Genomic DNA, 18,811 nt, shown 5'->3' on the forward strand with positions numbered 1-18,811 from the left:
CAGGAACCGGTTCCCACCTAGGGACAACCCGGTTCCTGGTACTAAAAACCAGAGAATCAGCATTTTTGGACAGAGTGGGAACCGGTTCCCACCTAGGGACAACCCGGTTCCTGGCGTGTAAAAACAGATTTTTAAGCATTTTAAAGGCCTTGGAGCCATTCGCACTCAATCCAAAACGTACCAATTAAGCACAAGCAAACATCAACAATACAATTTACATGCATCCACACATCAAATAATCCACATGTTAACAATTATGCTAAATGCGACTCGTCAAATAAGGCAAATATCGAGCAAAAGTGCGTCACATGCATTTATACAAACACGTGGAGTACATCACAAGCAACACAAACTATCAACAACAATTATGCACACAAAGTCAACAACAAATCACGGATCCGAACACGAACAACACAATGCATCATCAACGGATATCAATCATATTCAATCAACGTCAAATCCAATCACAATTTACATGAACACGATCAATTCGGACAAAAATACGCAAATTCACCGATCAATCATTATCAATCATCCATAAATCAAGAACGAGGAGTAGATCTAGATTTGAATTCACATATAATCAACAAATAAGCACTTAATTCAATGGTTCAAGGCTTACCGAATGACGATCCAACCGAAGCACGAACGCGAACACACGAACACGACACGAATGCGACTCGATCACGAAAGCGAATCCGGAGTGGGAGAGAGAGAGACCGCGCGAGATCTAAGGGAGAGAGGAGGAGGTTTGAACTTTGATCCTTGATTCTTCAATCCATGTTCTTGATCTTGATGAAATTTGATGAGAATTGATGAAAGTTTTATGTAATTTGTGGTTTTGATCTATGAGAATTGAGAGAGAATTGAGAGAATGTGTTTGTGAAGAATTGGTGAATTGAAATTATGAGAGTCCCCCTCTGATTTGTGAAGAGCAAAATGTTTATATATTGTCAACGCGAAATGTCCAAATTGCCCTCGGTGTGTCTCACTTTGGCTCGTTTTTAAGGAAACTCGGTTCGGCTCGGAATTCCGGAACAAAACCAACGCCATTATGAAGATGACCAAATTTGTGATCCGTTGCCGCGAGAATCACCTCAATCCGATAAGCGATGAAGAAAATACGCCTGTTTGAATGACGAGAAACGTCGATTCATCTGGCGCGATTATACAAAATTTTGTGAGTACCGCTCAAAGAATTCGATAAAACATTAACTTCGGCTCAAAATCTGAACAGGCATGTGTGACGAAGAATCGAAGCTAACGAAATTTCTGAGAAAATGCCGCCGGAATGGACTTCATACGATAAAAATCGAAGAAGTTATGAATTTTCGAACTCGGCGCGACATACTCGAAAACACACTTTTTACCGAAACAACGCGACGATCCTTAAAATTCTGGGAATTTTCCATGCATATTTGGCCTTCGGTCCGAACATATGAAATCTTGGTAACAATGCCACGGAGCTTCAGTTAAATTTTCAAGCGAATCCGGCGAGCGGATTAGGAGATATGAATTTTCCGAGGCGCGAAACCCTACATTCAGCACTATTTCTCACTGCAAAACCTCAAGTAACTTGCCAATTTGAATACCTTCCTTAAAGAATTAGCTCTCGAGCCGAACACGAAAGTTGTAGATATTGTCGAAACAATGGAGATAACGCGGGAACTTAACTCGTATCACCTTCCAGATAGTATTTATGAATTTTCTCGTACTTTCACCGTTTAAACCATTTTTCACACTTTATTTCCTTAACACCTGCAACTCTTTGTTATTTTTCTTCAATTTTCGGATGACGAAATAAAAGTCATTATTAACTTATAGCTCAAATAAAGAGGGCAAATTTTGGGGTGCAACACACCGTCACATACACATCCTCTGACTGTGCATTATCTTATCTTTCACAATGTTTCCTTGCTGGTTTTAAGAGAAAAATGTCCTGGATCATGACAACACATTCAGTCAAACATTGTCTTCTTGTTTCAAAATATGACCAACACATCTTCTCCCACAAATCAGGGACGCTTCACTAGATTATACACTTGTTCATACTGAATTCTAAGTGCTCTCCTTTCACTTAGACTTAGTGACACACACTAAGATTTCAGGAAGTCACATTGTGACACCTTAAAGAGTCCTTTCTGAATTCTGTGGAGAAAAATAAATTCTCTCAGACTCATCCATTAAGCTTTCAAGAGATATGTGAACTTCTAATTTTCATCCAACTTCTCATGATTAGATTCAATCACGTGTCGTTAAGATTACCATAACTTCATAATGTCACAGCACATTGAATGACATCGTTTTCTCATATAAACTTCACATGATTGACCAATACTCTGGCTTGACACTATTTGTATCATTGCAGCACCAATTTACAGATATCCATATGACTCCTTTTGTCTTGTGTATCTAATGATCTAGTTGAAGATGAAGGCTTGAGTATTTATACAAGGCATATGAATGTCTTCATTCTTTCATAGTGACAAATCATCTTTACTCATACCTTCTGTACTGACTCCAGTAGAGTCACTAACAAGGACACATCTGATTCGTATCCTTGCAAATCCACACTCTGTATCATGACCTAGTACGCAGGTTGTCATGAGTACAAGGTGTGAAGTCACTCACAAACTCCAAAATAAATTCTCAATTTGCTTAGATGCTTCACTAAGATTCTGATTTAACACCTATCAAGAGTGACTTGCAACAGAAGAAAATGACCTGATCAGACCTCAGTATCTAACACCCTTCTCCTGTCATTACATCCACTAATAGTTACTGATACTAGTGGAGTCTTCAACAAAATCGTTGTGCATTCACTACACATACTACTATTGAAAGGATTAGAGTTTCCACATTCTAATCCTCATAGTCAGAAAGACCACTTCTGACCATAATGCTTGAGCATCCAACTCCACTTGCCCAATCTCAAGCATCACCCAAATATAGTCATCAACACACATGATGTTAAGACATTATTTGAAACATTAGCTTCAGAATCTAACTCTGGTTCTTGAATCAATATCTAAAGGAATTATTATGCGTAGAAGTCCTTCAGGAAGCTCACAAAGACATATCAGCATTGAAGCTTGCGAGAGAAATAAACTCTCAATCATATCCTGATATCAAGAGGTTAAAAAGCAGATTTGCACACACCTCATATTGGTACCCTGATCCTGTCAAAATTCATCGGTTTCATGCTCATATTCCTACAAGTAGTAGATGACATTTTTCTCTTTACGCTTTCCTTAGAGGTACAATTAGCTGATATGACTATCTCTAGCACATACATTATTATACACCTCATGGAGTAAGTAGATTCTTCAATAGGACACATAGTCATGTTATCCATTCCCTTTTTGGTCAGTGGCTTAACCCTTAACCCCATCTTGAGTTAAATAAAGTGAAGTTCAACCATCAGTTCCGACATTCATAACACTTCTCGGGATCTTGTTATGGTTCTGGGGATGAATTCCATAGTAACCTACCACTCTTATAAGTGATGCAAGAGGATCAACCATCAGTAGTTGATCAACCCTTCACAGACCATATCTCATATGCATAAAGTACAGACCTCTTGTCTGACTATGAGATACTTGGATGCCATTTTTTTGCACCTATAGAAGAGATTCCCTCTATCAGGTATCTGAAGAAAATTTCAACGAATCACGACATTAAATGGTCTTTACACATCACGAGCAGACTGTTTAGACTAAGCCTGCTTCTTCAAAGCATAAGGATCCACTTCATTCCTTGCATTACCACTGATTCATTATGTGAGGACACCACATAAATGAGACCAAGAAAAAAGAGAAACTTCACGTATATACCAGGGAACCTTAATTCTTTGATTTTAGAATAGTATTTCCTCATTGCTTCATCTGAAATGGCCATCCTAGGTGATTTGGATGACATTCCAAAGTTCATCCACACATCAACCACATAGTATCGGTTAATGTGTCTCCAATGCTTATCATCCTTTGGAACATTTTTCCAAGAGAACAAGAGTACCATGCTTTCATAGACTTTATAGTTGTACCAAGTTAGAGTAAACGGCCTCCACTCTATTCTTGAAAAGAACTACCAGACACATTGAGAAAAATAAATTCTTAGTATAAAGATGTCAAGACATTATGTCTGACACTTCATTTAAGTTCTTCTAGCTTCAGATTGAGGACTCTCCCTTATAATTTACTAAGAAATAATTGAGAATAGTATAGAAGTTTCACATCCTGTGTTCTGTATGCACAAGATATTCTCTTCCAAATAGAGTCTTTACCAAGCCTTCACAGGATATTTAATTCAAAGCCACTTACTTTAACTCACTTAGACCAGAAATAAACTGACCTAATGAGTGTCTAGTATGTTGATCATGTCCTGGTCAACATGCATGTCTAAGATAACAGTTTCTTAGACACGACATAGATGCCTCATTTTCCAGATCAAGAGAAGGCCCCAAACCTATATGCATAAAGCATATTTGTTTAGTACCCAAAGCGTCTACTATGCCCTATTCTCACCCAACAGAATTCTGCACATCCTGCTAGTCAGATGTTCCGACATCTGATAGGTCATTAGTTCCTTTTTCAAGGAACGCAACAAGAGATCCACTATCAAAGCCTGGAGATTGGCTTTTTCAAAGTTGGAAGCAAAAATAAATTGCTCCTAAATTTTTAGATCTCTTTTCAATAACCTTATATATGAGCGCCTTTTTGAGTGAACTTGAGACCACCCTCAAGTATTGTTGGCATCTATGACAGGTTAGTTGAATAACTCTTCAAGTATCACCACCACTACACCCTGGGATACACCTTCAGAAGAGAAAAGAAGTTGTAACCTCAACACACAGTCGTAAGGAATTTTTCATCAGATATGCATCAGAATAAAACCAGAAACCTCCTTGACAACCTTCAAGCATTTGTAAAGGTATGAAACTAAATCAAACCCTTGGCACCCCATCTCCAAAGCCACACGCCTGAGCAACACAGACATAGCAAATGACACATGTCAGGAATAGTCCACCCTCCACTTCTAGGGACCATTTGACTATAATATGAACTTACTAAGTTCAAACAATCTTTTCAGTATGAGTCTTTCTTACCTAACTAGAAAGTATCCTCCTAGGATCTCACCCAGAAACAGAACATGATGCCTACTCTGATACCAATTGAAATTATGGTGCAGTAGACCCATATGTCCTATCAGATGTCGAGACATTCGGTCTGTCAATAAATAAGCAGGCAAGATATAAACGATTTCACGCGGTACTGAAAAGATAAATAACACCAGAAATTGTTGACCCAGTTCGAAGTAACTCTCCTACTCTGGGGGCATACTAAGCCAATAATGAAGTCCACTATCACCAGTATTAGTTTATAGATCCTACAGCCAACACCCTCGTTGACGATCTATTCATTTAATAACTACCCAATAACCCTTCTACCTATATCCTCTCTATATATGGAATATCTCCATCACACTTCCAATCACCTCATTGATGTTGTACAATTTTCCAGTACCATGAGCCGTATCAACAACCTAATCACCAACATTCTGATCACACAGACACACGAGTTTGGAAGACACCCTTCCATGACAATACCTAGCCAAGACTCTTGACAAATAAAAATTAATTAGAGTTACTTCAAAGCTTCCTCCAAGAACAATACACCTCTTGTCTACGGGCTTCGAGTTAGACACTACTTCTCTTGTTTCACAACTTTGAGAATCATATGGTGATCTTCCCACAACCTGAGAGATTCACCTAGACAAACCCTAGAATTCTACATCTCGAATTCATGTTAAACTAGGTCACAAATCCTTATATTTATATCTAATGCATAACCTATACCCAACTAGATTTGGGCTTCTAATCGCAGCTAATTTGATGTTACAACTTAGCAGTAACTTCTGCTAAAAACAAGGTCTTCAATATTCAGTTTCCTAAAATATCTCCATATTTAGAAAATATATAAAACTGTATATTCTTCAAATATTCTGACTTGATTCTTCTGACCTTTTAAACATATAACGCCTTATACTGTTACACAATATCCCCTTAAATATTTTGTATCTGTTAAAATGAATTGAATCTTATCAATCCAACTCAATAGGCGCGATGTCAAAAGCTATTACATAGGATATGTTATTCTAGAATATGTTCCAACATTCCATAGGACATCTTCTTGCTGTACCTATTGTGTTATGTACTTGTGTTCTATTAGCAAATTTTACATCCTATGATACATATTGTTGCTACTATAGTTTAGCCAAACATAAATGTCAATTACAAAATTTAGAGAATTAACAAGATTCCTCTTGGTGTACCTTTTAATTTAAACTCAAATAAATTTACTATATGTCCTTTAGCCAAGCTCAAATGACTGACAATTACAACACTTCAACAAGTATACAATACGTGTTTACAATTGCTTCTAAAAGCTATATCACAACTGCGATGTTTACACAAATTTTAGCACAAAATATTTTAAGAGATAAGTTGATCTTTGAAAAATTTTAGAGCACTCTTGTTCATATGCGTGAGATCAATCATTTGATTCTTCTTCATTGTCCCTTTTTATAGAAGTTTAATGCAAGGATCTGTTAGGAGACACATTTGCTAGTTTAGGAAGAATGATGAATTAAGAATAAATTCCTTTCCAAAAATAGAGATAAGCAATCTGATTAGTAATTATTTCGAATGGTCTTTTTTTTATTCTGTAGTAAATGTATTAATTTTATGTTGGACCTTTAGAGCTTCAGAATATCTTGTTTGTTGAATGTATAACTCAAAACTTTAATTATGATGATCACATCTTTTAATTCATTTGTTCTTTCAAAACTTCCTTATTAGAGTATTTCTTGTAACCGTTTGTTGGTGCTTCAGTAGTTGAGTTCATAAGATTCAACATCAGAACTTCTTAATAGCGTGTTAATATTCCGTTTAGTATCTGAGCTTCTCATTTTCATTTTCTCTTCCGAACTTCATATTAGAATGTCAGCTTTATCTTCTCAATTTACTTCAGAACTTCTGACATTTTTCTATACATTTAATCAAATGATTAGAGTATACAATTGTTCTTCATAAATACTATGTATTTGTCATCATCAAAACTATGAATTAGATGTAAAACCAAACTATGTTCTAACATGATGATTGTTATAGAGAAAGAAAAGACGGAAACAGAGATATAAGGAAAAGTGAAAGGCTGATGTCTTTTATAAATAGTGGAATTGGTGAAGGGGCACCCACGCGTCAACAACAATCACAATTTACTTAGGGCTTCCCCTCACAAATGCAAAGTCACTTTTTAAGATTCTTTAAAGCAATTGGAATGCCTGGCACACAAAGTGGTGGATCGGACAATGGGCCATATATTTGCAAGGGGGCACCCCACGCGTCAACAACGATCACATTTTGTGATGATCAGCCCCCTCACATATTGCAAAGCGGTCAACATTTCAAAATTTAAAAATCCCTCATATTTTTTACGAAGGTTTCCTACAATCTTTATTTTTAAAATTTTATTTTGTTTATTTACGAGGGGTTATCCCCAAGCAACGTCTAAATTTGGTGAGGGGTGATTCACCTCACATATTCCCCTAGCCGATCAAGATTTTTTTTGTAGTGCTCTATAAATAGACTATGACCCCCAATGTACCATAGATAAGTCGTTTATCTCATATTCTCATCTAAGGAGCATTCAAGGCATTAGAAGTATCGTTTGAAAAAGAGTCACACAAGTCATTAGGAGTTCGTTGTTTGTCTCTTAACCTTTGTGATTTAGGATTAACGCTACAAGAATTTTCTCAATGGATCCGAGTATTCATGAAATCAACTTATAGGTCATTTAATTTTATACATGCTTGTATGACTATCTAGTTTCCATAGTAAAATATATGTTATACTTTGTTAAAACATGTATGTTTGATTGACCGTTATTAATTTAATTATAACTGATTGTGTTTGCACGATTCTATACTTTCTTGGTATTCGTCTTCAAGTATTGCTTTAGAGCTCTGATTCCCTTTTAGTGTAGGTTAAGGAAGTTGAGAAATAGAGATGTCACATACATCATTCAAGACGTGCGAATGATTTTTTCTCTATATCTATTGAGATTGAAATAAGGATATTGGGATCGACAAGGGCTGAAAGAAAGGTAAGAAAGTCCACATAATCATAAAAGGTTACGTAGTCAACGATGGAGTTAAGCATATCCATTTATGAAGATGGTGAATGATGGTAGTATCTCCGTAGTATTCCATATGTGTAAAATGTAAAAAACAATTTCAATTAGTTGTTCGTTGTTGAGAAAATGAGAGAAAAAATTTAAATATAATTACATGTAATTTTATTTTGAAAATATGCATTTGTAATAAAATAAAATAGAATTATTATTTACATTTATTTTGGAAAGATGCATTTGAAATAAAATACTTAAATTAAATAAAATTGATTTTTACATATAGTTTGTATTAAAAATTTATGTGTTTTTTATTTATAATGGTGTGTTTGTTTCATGTTATAAGATTATATTCGTTAGAATTATATTATTTGAAATATTATTTCTAGGAATAATATCCTCACTTATGTGTTTGGACAAAAATTAAAATTCATAGGAATGTTTACAAATCAATTTAAATTAAAAATTACAAAAAGTAAAAATAATGAGTTGAAGCGAAAAGTTATAGGTAGTTAAGTTTACTTCCATGAGAATTTTGGATTTCCACCCTTTAATCATGAGAATAACTATGAAAAAGATTATGACTCTGTTTGGTACAATTAACGGTTGAGTGATAAGCTAGTTTAAGTTTATAGCTTATGGTTGATGGCTGATGACTGATAGTTTATGGGGCCCGTTTGTTTTCACTTTTTTAAAAAATAATTTTTACAGTGTTACATAATATTGTGTATAAAAAGTTTAAAAATAAACTTTTTATAAAAGCTTCAAATGAAAATTTGATTTGAATAATTATTATTAAAATGTAATTTTGGGTATTTCATCTATTTATGGGAAAAAAATTGGATATCAAATTTTCAAAAAATCACTTAATTTTGAAGTTATTTCAAATAGATTTTCATAAAAATCATTTTTAAAATACAACTTTTTGAAAAAATTGTGATTTTGACAAAATTTTGGTCTTCAATAATGTATGTTTATGTTATAATATGTCCAGAATTAGTGTTTCATTTTAGAAAAAACGAATATAAAAAAAATTTAATATTTTAAAGAACGGTTTTAGAAAATTTATTTTTAAAAATACAAAGAAAAAATCTATTTTTTTAAAGCTGAAACAAACAGGCCCATAACTTATAGCGGATGACTAATGACTGATATCAAATAACCTAATTAAAGTGTTTGGTAAAATTAGCAGTTTAACCAAGTGATAAATGTAAGATGTCATAAAAAGATATTTCTTAATTAATAATTAAATGCACATTTAAAATAATACAAATTTATAAGGTATTACTGGAAGAATAAATAATAAGCTATAAGTTATAAGCTAAAACACTATTTAAAAAAACTTCTAAAAAATAAACTATAAGCTAATAAAATAAGATATAAGCCTGTGTACTATTACGAAACAGGTCTTTTATTATCATACGAACTTATAAAATAAAAATTAGTTTGCCAAACAGAGCTCAACATTCTTTAGAATAAAAATACCCAAAAATCATTTTTTAAAACTTGAAACAAACATTAAATTATTACATTTCCAATGTTATATTCTTAAAAGTATAATTAAAATCCTTGAAACAAACACACCCTAATTCTATACATGATAAAATATAAATAATAATTTTACATGATAAAAAGTACAACTTTTTTAATAGTGGTAATTTATTTTTAATTTAAATAGTTGAGTAACCTAAAATTAAATTAAAAAATTATATAAATTTAAATATATTATTCGTCATTCTAATAAATAAAATTTATTTCAAAATAAATATTTTCCTCACTTTTTATTATAGCGATAACTGTTTTTATTTAAAATAACATTATTTAATTATTATTTATTTGACTACTTCTAACAAATTTATAAAATTAATTTAATAAAGTGCAATGTTTTATAATAATGTTTTTTAATCTATGTATAAAAATTTAAATAATATTTAATATTTAATAAGAGGAAGTTAAATTCTAGAATTTTGATGCTACTCCCTTTGTTTTTTATTAGGCTAAATTACAGTTTTGGTCCCCCTGTTTTAGGTTTTTTACGATTTTGGTCCCCCTATTTTCTTTTTAAACAGTTTTGGTCCCCATCCCAATTTTGTCCATGAATAGTGCGCATGAACAGTACATGTCCGTACATGAACAATACATGTCCGTACATGAACAATACATGTACAGTTGCATCAAAATTGGGATGGGGGACCAAAACTGTTTAAAAAGAAAATAGGGGGACCAAAATCGTGAAAAACCTAAAACAGGGGACCAAAACTGTAATTTAGCCTTTTTATTATAAGCGTTTTGGAAAAAAAATTGTATTTAAATATAAGTCGTTTTACAATTTCAATAAATAATTAATGTTATTTTTTCTATTATATCCTTAAATATTTATTATTCTCACTCCTTTCAATTATATAAATTTATCTTTGACATATCATTAATGAAGGATAATTTTGTAAAAACCTTCATAATTTTTTATTTTCATACAATAATTAATTTTTTTTTTTTAATATGTGTGAAAAGTCTAAAACGATTCATAGGAAAAAACGGAGGGAGTATCTGTACAGAATGTTAACCGTCAATATGTGAAAAAAATATAGAAATTAATATTTCTGAATTATTTTCTCGAGAATCTTTTAAATCGGTTAGATATTTTTCTATTTTGTTTCTTTCTTAATAAGTGAGTCTAGAAGTTTCTTCTGCATCTTTATGTTAACTCAAAATCAGTAAACTGTCCCCACACAAAAGAAGTTTCACGAGAAAAAGACGTAACCTAATGCTTCTAGTTTCTTCTTCCTCCTCCTTTAATAATTATATATATTTATTTCCATTTCAATAGTCTTTCTCTTTCTTCCATAATTCTTCTATTTCTTCTCCTCTGCATCTCCTCGCGAACCTTCTAGAACTATCACGATAAAAAATAAAAACTCTTTGTCTCCTCGTGCTAGATTTTTCTTCATGGCTCCATCGGTGGAACACAATACCGACTCCTCAACCGGCGACTCTCAAAGATTAACTCCGACACCGTTTATCGCTAAGACATACCAGATCGTTGATGATCCCACCATGGACGACGTCGTTTCATGGAACGAAACTGGAACATCGTTCGTCGTTTGGAACCCTACCGTTTTCGCGAGGGATTTGCTTCCTAAGTATTTCAAGCACAATAATTTCTCCAGCTTCGTTCGCCAACTCAATACTTATGTAATTCTTTTATCATCATCCTATTTTAGGTTATTATTTTCATTTTTCGATTTGAATTTTTTGTAATTTGTGTTCGATTTTGTTTGATGTTTAGGGATTTAAAAAAGTTGTGCCTGATCGGTGGGAATTCTCTAACGAATACTTTCGAAGAGGCGAGAAACGTCTTCTATCAGATATTCAGCGACGGAAAATCGTTTCGAAGTCGCCGCCGGCAGTTATCAATGGCGGTGCAACTCCGACAGCAGCGGTGTCGTCGGTTTCAATTCCGACCTCAAAGCCGACCGTATCGCCGTCAATTTCGGGAGAGGAGCAGGTGATTTCTTCGGATTCGTCGCCGTCGTTTGAGCAGGCGGCGCTAATAGAAGAAAACGAGAGGCTTAAAAAGGAGAACATGCATTTAAGGACGGAAATAGAGGACATGAAATCCCTCTTCAATAATATTTACAATCTTATGTCTAATTATGCCAAATTTCAAGCTGAAAGCGGTGCACAAGGAAAAGAGTGTTGCTCGACGGTAACGAAGACATTTAATTTAATGCCGGAGAAGCGGTACGATGGAGAAGATGCGGCGGGGATGGTGTTGGATGATAATTACCCGAAGCTGTTTGGTGTGGCGATAGGTACCAAGCGGGCGAGAGAAGAAGGAAAGTGTGTTGGGGATATCAGAGTCGTTTGATTTACAGAACGGCGTAAAGAGAAAAAGAATGTGGCTAAATCAGTGGTTCAGAGCGAATCAGAGTGTGTGCAATTGACTTCGTGTTGTATAGGATAGGGAGCATGTTAGGCTACGTTAGAAGTGGCGTAGACAATCTGAATCCTTAAACGCGGAGACGCAAGTTTCTGATGTTTCGTATGCGTTGTAACCGTTTGGGACAGTTACAGTTTTCACAATAAAAAAAAAAACTTTCTCGTCCTTTTCAGTTAACAGTCTTTTTATTTTTCTTTTATTTTAAAGGCCAAATTAAAATTTATTAAAGAGCAAGATTCACTAACTTTAAAGGGCAGCAATAACTAGCCATCAGATCAATCTCATGATGTAAATGGTGACACGTGTACATGAATTAAGTTTTAAAATAGAAAACAAAAACAACTCCATTTTCTCCATTGCCACACTATCACTTGCCCATTGCATAAATTTAGTAATCAATTCTCACCACCACATCCTCGCCATTATGACATCCTTGTGTCTTCTACTTCATCCCCTTAGGTTATGTTTGAGAGTTTGGAGGAGAGGGGAGGGGAAGGTTTCCAAAAATGAAATTTTAGAAAAATATAGGAAAATATTTAACATTTTTGAAAAAATGATTTTGTTTAAAATGATAAAAGAGTCATTATCATTAGTAAATTTTTAATTTTCAGAATACTAAAACAACCTAAAAAATATTTGGAAAATTTATGTAAGCCCTTCAAAACCCTCCAAAATCCTCCTTCAATACAATTTTTGAGTTCCCTCATTTTATGGGGTTTTTGGTGTTATGAATAAACCCAAATCCTCCAAAATCTTCCTACCCAAAATCTTTTCATTATTTTCATCCAATTCTTCCTATTTTTCAAAGCTCTCCCTTCCCTTCCCCTCCAAACTCCCAAACATGGCCTTAAAGATTTTGCTATCCTCTTCATGTTTCACTCAACTGCCTCCAAAGTTTGATTAAAAACACATAAAAACATGATGGAATACGCAAGAAAGAAGGAAATGTGAAAAAATAGAGCATATGCAACTTTTCCATCTTCGGAGATATCGATGTCGGATACGTTGATGTCGAGTCCAAGCTCCATTGCAGAGGCGCTAGGGAGCATATGTGTTGGAGGCGATGCCATTGTCGACTGTGCCGATGCCGAATCTTAACTTCATAGTTGAATGGCGCAGGTGTTGAAAGTATTTTGCGTAAATATTTTCTAATATCGTATCCACAGAGAGACTGAGTTAATATTGTTGCCGTTCTATAGTCGAATTATAGTGAGTAGTGAAAAGTATTGGTTTTGATTGTTTAATCTCAAATTGCAAATAACATAATAAGAATTAACTGGCTAAAAGCTTAAAGAACGACTAACAATGGTGATGAATATGTTGAGTTCTAGGGTTCATCAACCTATTCATATGCAATAATCAATTAATCCACAAGTGAACATCATCTAAGTTATTATCTTCATTCATCCTCAAAACTGATATTATGTCTAACGATCAATTTAGAATCACCTCCACCGATATGATATTCAATCTCCCAGAACAACTATAAAGATAAAGGGAATTAACCACGATGATTTATGAAAACTTCTTTAAAATCTCATCTCTGAGTATTAATCAACAAGTCAATATAAGAACCTAGGGCAAAAGTATAAACCCTATCTCTCTATTGATAGTTTAACAATGATATAAAATAAAAGCAAGGTTCTTTATTGATAATAAAACTTAAACAATTGTTCACAGGAATTAAAGTAATTTCAAGCTACGCATTTGTTTTTGTTCTTTGCGAATCACCACATGTACTTACTTTTATTTTGATTATGAATCTCCCCAACTTGGAGATCAACCTGTATTCAGATTCTATGAATGCTCCCCTACTTTCTATAAAGGTAACAGAGAAAACACATCACCAAATTTTATGGTTGATGGTCCAGAACAAAACTTTTTATTGAGATCAAGAACTCACCAGATGTTTTTCTTGGTGCATAGTATGAAATTTATCCTGACCTCAGGCTCAAAGAATGGTTAGCAAAGGATCACACTCTCACAGAAAAAAGCTTTAAGATGGAATAGGCTAAAAGAAACTCTCAATTTCAAACAAGTGCCTAAGTCATTTTCACAGATTTCCACAAAACGATGCGACAAACGGTTTAGCAAAATACAAACATGTTAAAGTAATCGATGGTCTCCTGCATATAGTAAATAATGGAAAGCTTTCCTCACAATGGTTAAGGCTAAGCTGATCCAACAAAAAAAATTGTGTACCACAAAGAACTTCTAGTAGTATTTACTCACAACCTACGTTTCATGCACACACTAAGATTTTGAGTTTGAAAATTCATACCTGCCTTGTCACTTTTATTGAAAAAGAAAGGGAAAAATTTATTTTTGAAAAATTTCCACTCACTACCACTTTCATGCATGTTGCTCCATTGTTGGTATTATCATTGTCTTGCTTGAGCTTTTCATTATGTTGTGGAACTACTCAGTCTAAACTGGGGACAACTAACAAAAAATAAAAAGCAAAATGACATAAAATAAAAACAGATTAACATAAAAAAAATCATCACGACAGTTATCATAAACATAACAGCTCACTATCCCCCTTTAATCGCTTCAGGACTCATCTGGTCGAGCACCTGCACCCCCCTAAAAGAAGACGGTTGGGCTCCGGCTAACCATAGTACGCAAGACAACTGAGGGCAGGTTAGAAAAAAAATCTGCTTTTGCATCACCGCGGCGCGCGCAGATCTTCCGCAACGCGCGAAAGTTCTACCAATGTGTCGCGCCTCGGTATGAGGTCTCGCGGCGTGGTGCTGCATTTTGTTTAGGTTTCTGTTCCTGCTCAATCACACGGGTCTGATGATATATAAAACTAAGGGTTAATACCATTTTACCCCCCTGCCATATAGGTCTTTTCTGATTTTGCCCCCTGTTATTTTTTTTTTAAAAACAACCTTGTAATTTCAAAATATAACATTTTAGTCCCTAAAGTCAAAGTCCACAGGAAACCTGCAGATTTTCCTGCGGATTTTGACTTTAGGGGCTAAAAAGTTAGTATTTTGAAATGACAAGGTTGTTTTTCAAAAAAAAAAATTTTACAGGGGGCAAAACCAGAAGAGACCTATTTGGCAGGGGGTAAAATGGTATTAACCCTAAAACTAAAACTAAAAACGATAAAACAATAAAAACTTACTGCGTTGGGTTGCCTCCCAACAAGCGCTTTGTTTAACGTCGTTTGAGCTCGACGATCAGCTTCCTTAAGTACTCAGAAGTGCAAGAATACACACTTCCCTATCAAATTTTCCCCCAAGGTAAACTTTCAGCCTTTCTCCATTGACCGTCCAACTCTCTTTGGTTTTGCTATCCTCAATGACAATAGCGCCATATGGTTTGACTTCTTTGACCATGAATGGTCCTGACCACTTAGATTTTAGTTTACCTGGGAAAAGTCTTAGCCTTGAATTGAACAGAAGCACAAGATCTCCAACCTTAAACTCTTTCTTTTTTAGTTTCTTGTCATGGTATCTTTTCATATTTTCCTTGTACATTTTGTTGGACTCATATGCTAAGTACCTGAACTCTTCTAGCTCGTGGAGCTGTTCTTTCCTTTTCTTAAATGCTAAGTTGTCATCTCTATTAAAGAAACATAGAGCCCACAAGGCTATATGCTCTATCTCTACGGGTAAGTGACATGCCTTACCATAAACCATTTGAAAAGGCGATGCACCAATGGGGGCTTTATATGCAGTCCGGTATGCCCAAAGAGCATCATCAATCCTTGCGGACCAATCTTTCCTGGATACCGAGACTGTCTTCTCTAGGATATTCTTTATTGCTCTGTTAAAGATTTCCACCTGCCCGTTGGTCTGAGGGTGATAAGGTGAGGCAATCTTATGATTGATGCCGCACTTTTCCAACACTTTAGCAACCTGTTCATTAACAAAATGGGATCCACCATCGCTAATAATTACTCGAGGCATGCCAAACCGGGTGAAGATGTTACGGTTTAAAAATTTCAATACCGTTTTGGCATCCGCTTTTGGAGTAGCGATAACTTCAACCCACTTGGAAACATAATCCACAACAACTAGAATATATTCATTAGTAAATGAGGGAAGAAAAGGTCCCATGAAACTGATCCCCCAACAATCAAAAACTTCAACTTCGATCATGGTTTGAAGTGGCATCTCATCTCTTTTACTTATCCCTCCAACTCTTTGCCATTTATCACAATTTATCGCATGGTGGTGTGCGTCTTTGAAAATAGTTGGCCAGAAAAAACCGGATTGGAGAACTTTTGTTGCTGTTCTCCATCCATTAAAATGCCCACCACTCGGGGAATTGTGAAAATGCCAAAGGATTTGTTGGGCTTCCTCTTCGGTAACACACCTTCTTAGTATGCCATCCTTACCTATCTTGAACAGATATGGGTCATCACACACATAGTATTTAGCCTCGGATAACAACTTTTTCTTCTGATGCCAATCAAAGTCCTCTGGTACCATACCGGTTGCTTTATGATTTGCAAGATCGGCGAACCACGGTCTCACTTGGATTTGAAAAAGTTGTTCATCCGGGAATTCATCATTTATTTCTGCTTTTTGGTTAGTGACATTTACATTGACCAGACGGGATAAATGATCTGCTACCACATTTTCTGAACCTTTTTTATCCCGGATTTCTAAGTTAAATTCTTGTAAAAGAAGAACCCATCGAATGAGCCTTTGTTTCGAATCCGGTTTGGTCAGCAGATATTTAATAGCCACATGGTTTGTGTAAATCACTACCTTTGTTCCAATGAGATAGGATCTGAATTTTGAAGGGCATACACTATAGCTAGCAACTCTTTTTCTGTAGTGGCATAATTGACTTGAGCGTCGTTTAAAACGTTGCTTGCATAGTGTATGACGTGAAATAATTTTTCCTTTCTTTGGCCTAGTACCGCGCCTATGGCATAATCACTAGCATCACACATAAGTTCAAAATGTTGTCCAATCAGGTGCTACGATAATAGGTGCGGTAGCTTTTCTTTTAACTCATTAAAAGCTTGGACACATGATTCATCGAAAGTAAAATACGTACCTTTGTTGAGTAAGTTACTCAATGGTTTGGCAATCTTCGAGAAATCCTTTACGAACCTTCGATAGAATCCCGCATGACCCAAAAAGCTTCTTACCCCTTTTATGTTTACTGGAGGTGGAAGTTTTGAGATTACCTCCACCTTGGCTTTGTCCACTTCAAGCCTTATTGAAGATACCTTGTGTCCTAGTACAATACCTTCAGTTACCATGAAATGGCATTTCTCCTAATTTAGAATTAGGTTGGTCTCAATACATCCTCATAGCGCCTCATCTAGATTAGCTAAACAAATGTCAAAGGATATTTCGAACACTGAAAAATCATCCATGAATACTTCAATACTCTTTTCAATGAGGTCGGAGAAGATTGCTTGCATACACCGTTGAAAGGTGGATGGGGCATTACATAATCCAAATGGCTTTCTTCTATATTCGAAAATTCCAAAGGGACGTGTGAAAGCTGTCTTCTCATGGTCTTCTGGATTGACCACAATCTGATTGTATCCGGAGTATCCATCTAAGAAACAGTAATAGTTTTTTCCGGATAATCTTTCAAGCATTTGATCCATGAAGGGCAAAGGGAAGTGATCTTTTCTCGTGGCTTTGTTGAGTCTACGATGGTCAATGCACATTCTCCACCCAGTGACAGTTCTTGTTGGTATTAGTTCATTCTTCTCATTGCTGATGACGGTCATTCCTCCTTTCTTTGGCACTACTTGTACTGGACTCACCCATGCACTATCTAAAATTGGATAAATCATTCCTGCTTCCAAGAGTTTGACTACTTCTTTTCTTACTACTTCTTTCATAGTTGGATTTAACCTTCGTTGCGGTTGAGCTACCAGTTTGAATTCTTCTTCCAACATGATTTTGTGCATACAATATGCTGGACTTATACCCTTTAAATCGGCCAAGACCCATCCGATTGCAGCTTTATTCTTTTGTAGGATTTGAAGTAGTCTTTCTTCTTCTTGCGTAGTCAGCTTTGAACTAATAACTACTGGTTTCTTTCCCTCCTTATCTAAAAAGACATATTTCATATGAGTCGGGAGTAGCTTTAGTTCCATCTTTGTTTCCTTCACTTCTTTCGGTGGGTCTAATGTTTCCACTTTCCCATCCTTATCATTCATGTTTCCTCCCTTTTCTAGTTCCTTCACAAATACTTTGATTTCCTTTTCTTCCTCTTGAGTCAGCACATGAATTGAATCGACAAGGGATCTTTCTAACGGATTAGAAAGATGGATCTCACTGGCTACCTCTATTGCTACCTCTTTGGTAACATCTAGGCGGAAACAATCGCTTTTATCCTTAGGTTGTTTCATGGCGTCGAAGAGATTAAAGCATACCTCTTCGTCTTGGACTCTTAGCTTCATAATACCATCGTCTATATCGATCATCATCGGGCTGTTTTCATGAATGGCCTTCCAAGAATAATTGGCGACTCTTTATCTTCTTTCATATCAATCACAACAAAGTCTACCACAAACAGGAATTTGTCTACCTTTACTAACATATCTTGTGCAACACCGTAGGGAAGAGTGGTGGACTAATTTGCTAGTTGTAAGGTCATTCTGGTTGACTTCATTTCAATGTTTCCCAATCGTGTCACTATTGATAAAGGAATTAGATTGATGCTTGACCCTAGATCTATCAATCCATTCCCAATG

The 18,811-nt window shown here is 35.3% G+C and overlaps 2 protein-coding genes across 2 annotated transcripts; one reads left to right on the forward strand and one right to left on the reverse strand.

The window, feature by feature from the left end:
* The first annotated feature begins 10,942 nt into the window (after positions 1-10,942).
* Positions 10,943-12,298, forward strand: LOC131637206 (heat stress transcription factor B-2b-like). The gene is made up of 2 exons (XM_058907793.1): positions 10,943-11,378; positions 11,473-12,298. The coding sequence occupies exons 1-2, from the start codon at positions 11,133-11,135 to the stop codon at positions 12,052-12,054; spliced, it is 828 nt and encodes a 275-aa protein (XP_058763776.1). The 5' UTR covers positions 10,943-11,132; the 3' UTR covers positions 12,055-12,298.
* A 5,106-nt stretch (positions 12,299-17,404) lies between these two features.
* On the reverse strand, positions 17,405-18,544 carry LOC131637214 (uncharacterized). The gene has a single exon (XM_058907802.1). It carries the CDS (start codon positions 18,542-18,544, stop codon positions 17,405-17,407), a length of 1,140 nt encoding a protein of 379 aa, XP_058763785.1.
* Between the last annotated feature and the right edge of the window lie 267 nt (positions 18,545-18,811).

The sequence above is a fragment of the Vicia villosa genome, unplaced genomic scaffold, assembly GCF_029867415.1.
Source record: "Vicia villosa cultivar HV-30 ecotype Madison, WI unplaced genomic scaffold, Vvil1.0 ctg.001947F_1_1, whole genome shotgun sequence".
Lineage (NCBI taxonomy): Eukaryota > Viridiplantae > Streptophyta > Magnoliopsida > Fabales > Fabaceae > Vicia > Vicia villosa.